Raw genomic sequence first — 7,456 nt, 5'->3', positions numbered from 1 at the left:
GGAGGGGCAGGAAAGAGGGCTATAAGGGCCGAGGCCCAGGCTGGCGAGAGCCAGCCAGGCCATGGCGGATGTCCCCGGGGCGCAGCGACCGGTTCTCGGCGGCAGCCCAGAGCCCCGCGATCCCCTGGACTGCTGGGCCTGCGCTGTGCTGGTAACTGCTCAGAACCTAATGGTGGCTGCCTTCAATCTACTCCTGCTGGCGCTGGTGCTGGGGACCATCTTGCTACCCGCTGTCACCATGCTAGGCTTCGGCTTCCTCTGCCATTCCCAGGTAAGCGTGCACCCCTCTGTGTGTGTGTGTGTGTGTGTGTGTGTGTGTGTGTCCACGCGTGTGGCACGGTCCAGTGTGGTGATGCTGGCGGCGGGGTCTATGGGCTACAACTTCTCCCCTCCACTCCGTGGGCTGGGCTGTTCCCACTCTGGGCACCATGTGGCTCAGGTCGACCTGGGCCTGACGCCTCTTCTCCTCCCAGTTCCTGCGCTCTCAGGCACCCCCTTGCACCGCGCACCTACGGGACCCGGGCTTCACCGCCCTGCTGGTCACCGGATTCCTACTCCTCGTTCCGCTGCTCGTGCTTGCCCTGGCCAGCTACCGCCGCCTCTGTCTACGCCTCCGCCTGGCCGACTGTCTCGTGCCTTACAGCCGGGCCCTCTATCGGCGCCGGCGGGCCCCGCAGCCGCGGCAAACCCGGGGCTCACCAGGGTCCCAAGCCGTTCCTACGCCGGGAAAGGTTTGGGTCTGAGGAGCCTCGAGTCAAGAACACTAGTGCCGTCCTCCCTTCCCGTGGGGCCCAAGGACTCGAAGCCAGGATCTTCTGCCCTACCCCCACCCCAACCTGAGCCGGGTTCTAGCATCCATTTGGGGGACAGCAACATTTTTGGACCCCAGTGCTGGCGAAAACTCCCACGCCCCGGAAAAACTGCTTTCCTGTGACTACCCACATTTGAATCGTGAATATCTGGGCTGGACCTTCCCACTCCCTTAACGTGATCAGGACAACTGAACCTGTGCCATCCTTTTCAGCTTCAGCTCCTCTAGAATTTTACAGGGCTGAGGGGCAATGCTGGAGGTGAAGAAAGACACATCAATAAAGAATTTATGAACAGGAGTGTGCTGTGAGCAGAGGGGTGCCCAGGAGCAGGAAACGATTTCCTGAGATTACAAATACTCAGGCGGGAAGCATCTTTCAGCCTCCTGGCATTTCCTTATTGCATTTGTCCATTCTTCCCGGTTAGATCCCAGAGTTCTGTCCCTGACCCCAAAGTCACCTCCACATCAATAGTAGAGGGGGCCTTGTTTCACCCCCCGCCTACCCGGTTCCCCTTGGGGATCGAGCCCGTTCTCTGACCCCAGCATAGAGGAACTCAGTGTTGCCAGGCCGGGGCGGGAAACAATGGGCCTTCCGGAGCAGGATGACACCCCTTCCCGCCACAATTCTGGAGCAGGAGCGTGGGAGGGAAGATGCTAGGGTCCACCCCAGGTTCTGTTGGTCTACAGCCTGTTCCCCATCCCCAACCTCGAACTGAAGGGAAATTTTGGCACCCCTGGGCGTAAGGTTGGGGGAGGATTGAAAATGCTCTTGGCATCAGATAAACTCCCGTTTCTAGGGGTTGGGTGTATTCTCTATCCTGGCATCGAAGCTACACAGACACAACGCACATCAGTCATAAATTTAATGAGGTTTGAAAGACATGCCTAATTATGGTCAGAGATACGGAGGCCCTGCAAGGCTCTCCCTTTGCACCTCAATAGAAACGATGTGGTGTCCCGGTACCATGGCCAGGCCTAGCACACGGGGTTCCCCGGCAGAGAAGGAATCTGGAAAGAAGGGTCAGAGCATCAGGGAGGCAGGCCAAAGTCGGTCCCGCCCCTTCTGAGCCACGAAAACACGCCCCACAAAACAAGGAGTGCTGTCAGACCCTGAGGGAAAATGCCTTGCATGAACTTCCGCCACATTCCCAAGCGGGTGTGCATCCCCTGGGCACTGACCCGACGGCTTGAGGAACTCCTGCGCCGAACCCAGGATGACATTGCAGTCGCGGTCGGTACAGAGGAAGCAGCCGACCAGTGTCCGTCCATCTGTCATTCGAATGCGCATAGTCTTGTTGAGCAGCGCCTCTAATTGCTGCCGGGCACGCGCAGCCGGCGAGTCCTCGCGCTCCCCATCCGAGTCCTGCTCCGGGCGGAATACACTCAGACCTTGCAGTCTCTGCTGCCCGCCAGTCTGCGAAACCACAGCTCCCGGCAACCCACGGGGCACTCAGAAGCCCAGAGGCTGCTGGGAGCTGCAGTTCCCCCCCCCCCCCGTCCCCCCCATCTTGCTGCCCGACTGCCCCTCAATCTCAGAACCCGAGCCCACGCTAACCCCGGCGCTGGAACTGCTTTGTCGCCGGCTGCAACATCCATTCTCCTCTCGTAGTAGCATGGTCGGCCCAGCTCCAGCCATTTGCCCCGCGGGCCCCTCTGGGCCCTTAAACTTCCTAAAAACCTTTCGGGTCCGGTGGTCTGAGATCTCGCGAGCGCTCCCGACGTCTTTCCTTTCGCGAGATCACCACTCCTCCTCCTCCTCCTCCTCCTCTTCGTCTCCTCGGCAACTGCAGAAATCTCGCGAGCTTCTATTCCTGGGCAATGGTTCACCGAGACCTATTACGCCGGATGTCTTAAAATATCGCGAGAAATTTACCTGTTATTTTCTTACACATCTTTCAGAAACTCAGAAATTTAGCGGGAATACCTTCTTCCATCCTGCTTCCTCACCTTGTTTTTCTGCCTTAAAATAGTTCTTCCTCTATATCCCGTGTAGCCCAGACCTCTGGATTAAAACGGAATGTGTTCGCTTTTCCCTGGAACTCAAATTATTCAATGTTTATGTGACCAATGTCGGAATCAGACTACGTTTCCCGTGAGCTCGCAGACCAAGCCTTTCCTCGCCCTCACAGTGTTTAATCTCAGTGGACGGTGGCCGGGAAAGGACAATGGTTTCCATGTGAGCGGGTAAACGCGCTCACCTTAGCTCCTGGACGCGGAGAATGTGCGCGTGCTCTGAGGAGCGAGGAAGCAGCCAAGGGACCCAGTGCCCGATAGAGAGAGAGCCATGCCGCGCCGGGGCCTAGTGGCTGGGCCAGAGTTTGAGGGCTTCCAGCGTCGCTTTTTCACGCCGGAAGAAGTGGCCAGACATAACCAGCCCGAAGACCTTTGGGTGTCTTACTTGGGATACGTGTACGACCTAACGCCATTGGCTCAGGAGTACAAGGGTAAGGGACACAGGTTGGACCAGGACTGGGTTGTGTGTGGGGTGGAGGTAGGCGGGGCTGGTTCTTGGGTAGCCAGCATTGACAACAGCTCCTCCTTCCCAGGGAACCTGCTGCTGAAACCCATTGTGGAAGTTGCAGGCCAGGACATCAGCCACTGGTTTGATCCAAACACCGGAGACGTAAGTTCTGTTGGAACATGGGGTTTGGTGGGGGAAGCGGTGATAGGGAGGAAAAGCGGAAAATAGCTGGAATCTGAAATAGTCACGGCTAGGATCCGCGCCCAGCCTCACCCCAAACTCAAACCCTTCTTTAAAGATCCGCAAGCACATAGATCCCCTGACTGGTTGCCTGAGGTACCGCACCCCGCGGGGCCGTTTCGTGCACGTCCCACCTCAGCTGCCGCGATCGGACTGGGCCAATGATTTTGGGAATCCCTGGTGGAAAGGGTCGCAGTACGAGGTGGGGAAGCTGTCTGCCAAGACCCGGAATATTCGCATCATTAACACTCTCACGTCGCAGCAGCACATACTGGAGGTGAGATCTGGTGCCTGGGGACAGGTTAGGGAAGGAACTGATACTTTCAGGAGATCTCCAAAGAGATCTTCAGGCCATCAGTTTGCCATAACTGGGTGAGAACTGAATTTTCTCTCTTTTAAATTGAGGTGACTGAGGAAAGCAGACCACATAGGTCTCCAGGGTTGGGAATTCTAGGAGTGTCTTGGTTACAGGGTACAAGACATTCCTTCATAAGTCCAGGTTAGCATCTTAGTAATGGTTGTCCTTGGAGGCTCTTACAGGCTGTTTTGGACAGTTTTGGACTCTTAAGACTATTTTATGCCAAGGATAAAGTGAGAGGACACTAGCTTTGACCCTTTGGGGCCATCTGTTTGTTAGAAGTGGCTTGCCATAAAGATGACAGGATTTTGGCACCCTTCATTGCATGCTGAAACTTCCAACTTTATTTCTGGGACTGTGGAGTGCCTGAAGCTACTATCTGCCAAAGGAGGCGTTCTGATCCTAGCTCTGTATATCTTGGGCTCCTGGCCTTTGCTCTGTGTGTGTGCGCACGCGTGTGCATGAGCATATGTTCCATCCAGAATTCTGGAGGTGGGTGCTTCCATGTTCTCCAGGTGGGGGCTCTGGAGTCAATGTGGGAAATCCTACACCGATATCTTCCCTATAATGCACATGCTGCCAGCTACACGTGGAAATATGAAGGGAAGACCCTGAACATGGATCATACCCTGGAAGAGAATGGGATCCAGGATGAGGAGGAAGAATTTGACTATCTCAAAATGGATGGTACACACTACATACCTGCAATACTGCTCTACTTCAGTGATGACCTCACAGAGCTATAGGAAAGGAGATGTGTGCTTGTCTGGATTAAGACATACTTTGAGTTTGCCTTTTTCTGTCCTTGAGGAAAAGAGGTGAGGGTGTGGGGTGCTTGGATTCAGACCTCCTTTCCCCTTTGGGATCTGGACTGTAGTTCTCGTGACCTTCTGAAGTATGAATCTTATTCTCTGGCTCCCTTCTGATTTGCTCTGCGAAAATTAGGGAGAACGCTAGAAGTGGATTAGTCTTTAGGGATGACACAAGAAGGCACAGTATCTTGGATAGGGAGTTGTAGGGGAGAAGAGGTAAATGGAGCTCAGGTAGAAGGTGATAGTAAGAGAAAGAAATCCTACACAAGGATGAGGGGTGGAGGAACATTTTCGGCAATGGCAGAAATGAGATGGCTGTAGAAAGATGGGATCTACAAAGATAGGAGTAGGAAATGACTATCATTGACCATAAAACCTGGCTAGTCTCTTTTTTAAATTTTTCTTTCCATATTTTCTATTGGTGCATTGTAGTTGTACATGATAATTTGTTGTTACATACATGCATACAATATAACAATGTAATTAGGCTATTATCATTCCCTAGCACTTACCCACTTCCTGCCCCCCTTATTGTCTTTTTAGAAAAGTATTTAGTAGCTGAAACCCAAGGGAAAGAAAGGAAATAAATGGTCATCAGATAATCCAGTCAAGATATTATAATAGGTACTTTATTCACCCTCTTTACTACAACTACCCCATAAAGTGAATACTATTAACACTATTTCCCAGATAAGGCTTTTGAAACTTAGAAGTGTTCATTAGCAAAGAGATATTAGTTACCATTAGAGTCAGGATGCAAATCCAAGTCTGCCCAACTCCAAAGGCTAAAGGGACTGTTCTCAATCTCTTAACTTCATGGTAACATTTTAAAATGCTGCCTCTGACCAAGTATTTGGTATTTGGGTTTGTCCTGAATTTGTTGCACAATAAGAAACTGTAGGCCTATTGATTAGTCAGCAGTTACTGTGTTGGGAAAGAGTTAATCAGCAGAGTACTCCAGAGGCAAAGAGTAAGCCAGGAAGACCTCTTTAGGAATAGCTGTTGAAGCCTCAACAGCTATTGCTTCTTGTTCATTCCATAGTAAAATTTCTCTTCTTACTTTTTTGAGGCAAAGTTGTGGGCATTTATTAACTCCTAGAAAAACTGGAGTAGGAAAAGGGCCTGTAGATTGGGTTATATTGGTGAGGGAGCACAACAGAGGCATCTTTTTCACCTGTGGACCTTTCCACTTAGAGGAGGTGAGGAAAACAGGGTTGACTTTGAAAGATTCTAATTCCAAAAGAGGTGACTTGACAGGGGACATGTAAAGAGAGAACTAAGTAAGGTAGACAATTCCCAATGACCAAAAGAGAACCAACAAGGAGCAATGGCTAGATTTCACCCCTTGTAACCTAAGCAGGGGAGGGAAATGGAGAAGGACAGGTGAACTTACTGGCAGCAGCAGGCAAAAATGAACCAAGGAGAGTTTAGTACATCTTCCTGGTTGGGTCCTGAACCCAGCTCAGAGGAAGGTGGTCTCTAGAGACATTGGGTGGGTTGCACAGAAGTTTTCTAAGTGGCTATGAGAAGCATGAACAAAGATGGGGTTATCCCTATTGGCTTCAGGTTTCTGAATTCATTGGGATTGATAGAATCTAGTCCTATGGAATGAAAGAATCCTTGAATTATCTGGATCAATAATTGTGATATTTAATCAACTCTGCAATGATCTCATATGTATCTTGTTTGCTCAACTAAACCTTAAATTATTTGAGAATCGAAGCTATGCTGTTCCTCTTGTTGCCAGCTTCAAAGGCTGTGCCTATGGTATGTGCTTAATTTGCCCAAATTTGTCCCTTTTCCAGAGTATCCTACTTTAGTACCTCTTGCCAGAAACACACACCTTTCTTCACATACCCAGACACTCACCAAGTAGATTCTATCTGATAAATATCACTGGAATCTATCTTCTTTTCTCTGAATTACCAACACTTCTTGTTTAGACAGCTGGGAAAACTTCCTAACCTGTCCTTCCATTTCTACTTCTGTCTTCTATATGCTATCATCAGAGTGACATACAAACCTCAACATCTCACTTTCCTGCTCAGATATTTCAGTGGCTCCCATTTGCTTTTAGAATAAAACACTAATTTAAAAGACCCTGCATAAATAAGGCCCTGCCTACCTTGCATGTCTCGTCTCATAATATACCTCTTTGTTGCCTGTGCTTCAGACACCATGGCTGGCCTTCATAAAGTATCTTCTTTCCTCAAAGCCTTCACAAAGATTGTTCTCTCTGCTCACCACACCCTTCCATTTTCCACTTAGCTCATCCTAAATGTTTCTTCCTCAGGCAGTCCTTTTCTGATTTTTCAATATAGATCTAGACTTTTTGTTAAGTCTTCTCAGCACATTTAATTTGTCAGGTTCTTATAACTATTGTAAAATTATAGATGTTACCAGCTGACTGCTAGATTGTAAGCTCATGGAGGCAGAGATCTTATATATTTTGTCTTTGCTGTATTCCCATTGCTGGGTACATAGTTGCTGTTCAATAAATATTGATTGAATGAATTCAGATATCAAGGAATTAATCTGTTTGTAATGACTAGTGCGTGGGAGGCAATGATGGAACCAAGAGATATAATAAGTGTCACAGTTTCTATCCACAGGTTTCTTTTTCCCTGCTTCCCATATACCCAAGAGGAAAGTTATTCCTTGAATTCTTCCTCACCAGAGATGTTTTGGGACACTCAATCTGTCCTTTTCCCATATGGCCACCAGGTGGCTGCAATTGCCTACAGAGTCAGGGAAAGCCTCTGGGAGAAAAGAAA

General features: G+C 49.8%; 3 protein-coding genes across 3 annotated transcripts; 2 read left to right on the top strand and 1 right to left on the bottom strand.

The window, feature by feature from the left end:
• Positions 1-35: 35 nt before the first annotated feature.
• On the top strand, positions 36-1,104 carry Tmem88 (transmembrane protein 88). The gene is made up of 2 exons (XM_026390569.1): positions 36-271; positions 474-1,104. The coding sequence occupies exons 1-2, from the start codon at positions 62-64 to the stop codon at positions 741-743; spliced, it is 480 nt and encodes a 159-aa protein (XP_026246354.1). The 5' UTR covers positions 36-61; the 3' UTR covers positions 744-1,104.
• A 556-nt stretch (positions 1,105-1,660) lies between these two features.
• On the bottom strand, positions 1,661-2,858 carry Naa38 (N-alpha-acetyltransferase 38, NatC auxiliary subunit). Its single transcript, XM_026390530.2, has 4 exons — positions 2,759-2,858; positions 2,367-2,660; positions 1,991-2,174; positions 1,661-1,819 (listed from the first exon to the last, which is right to left on the bottom strand). The coding sequence occupies exons 2-4, from the start codon at positions 2,445-2,447 to the stop codon at positions 1,707-1,709; spliced, it is 378 nt and encodes a 125-aa protein (XP_026246315.1). The 5' UTR covers positions 2,448-2,660; positions 2,759-2,858; the 3' UTR covers positions 1,661-1,706.
• Positions 2,859-2,979: 121 nt separating this feature from the next.
• Cyb5d1 (cytochrome b5 domain containing 1) lies at positions 2,980-7,200 on the top strand. Its single transcript, XM_026390529.2, has 4 exons — positions 2,980-3,255; positions 3,358-3,434; positions 3,571-3,789; positions 4,386-7,200. The coding sequence occupies exons 1-4, from the start codon at positions 3,096-3,098 to the stop codon at positions 4,614-4,616; spliced, it is 687 nt and encodes a 228-aa protein (XP_026246314.1). The 5' UTR covers positions 2,980-3,095; the 3' UTR covers positions 4,617-7,200.
• Positions 7,201-7,456: the final 256 nt, after the last annotated feature.

Source organism: Urocitellus parryii, chromosome 7, assembly GCF_045843805.1.
Source record: "Urocitellus parryii isolate mUroPar1 chromosome 7, mUroPar1.hap1, whole genome shotgun sequence".
NCBI classification, from domain to species: Eukaryota; Metazoa; Chordata; class Mammalia; order Rodentia; family Sciuridae; genus Urocitellus; species Urocitellus parryii.
The sequence above is the reverse complement of the archived record's forward strand: the minus strand, read 5'-3'. Positions and strand labels throughout refer to the sequence as shown.

Bases quoted from the DNA above. Each gene is read 5' to 3' on its own strand.
- Naa38 (XM_026390530.2), bottom strand. From the start codon at position 2,447: ATGGCTGGAGCTGGGCCGACCATGCTACTACGAGAGGAGAATGGATGT. The intron at 2,175-2,366 runs GTTAGCGTGGGC...CGCCCGGAGCAG, and splicing joins AAAGCAGTTCCAGCGCCGGG to GACTCGGATGGGGAGCGCGA. The intron at 1,820-1,990 runs GTCAGTGCCCAG...CCTTCTTTCCAG, and splicing joins GGAGTTCCTCAAGCCGTCGG to ATTCCTTCTCTGCCGGGGAA.
- Tmem88 (XM_026390569.1), top strand. From the start codon at position 62: ATGGCGGATGTCCCCGGGGCGCAGCGACCGGTTCTCGGCGGCAGCCCA. The intron at 272-473 runs GTAAGCGTGCAC...TTCTCCTCCCAG, and splicing joins GCTTCCTCTGCCATTCCCAG to TTCCTGCGCTCTCAGGCACC.
- Cyb5d1 (XM_026390529.2), top strand. From the start codon at position 3,096: ATGCCGCGCCGGGGCCTAGTGGCTGGGCCAGAGTTTGAGGGCTTCCAG. The intron at 3,256-3,357 runs GTAAGGGACACA...CCTCCTTCCCAG, and splicing joins ATTGGCTCAGGAGTACAAGG to GGAACCTGCTGCTGAAACCC. The intron at 3,790-4,385 runs GTGAGATCTGGT...CATGTTCTCCAG, and splicing joins CGCAGCAGCACATACTGGAG to GTGGGGGCTCTGGAGTCAAT.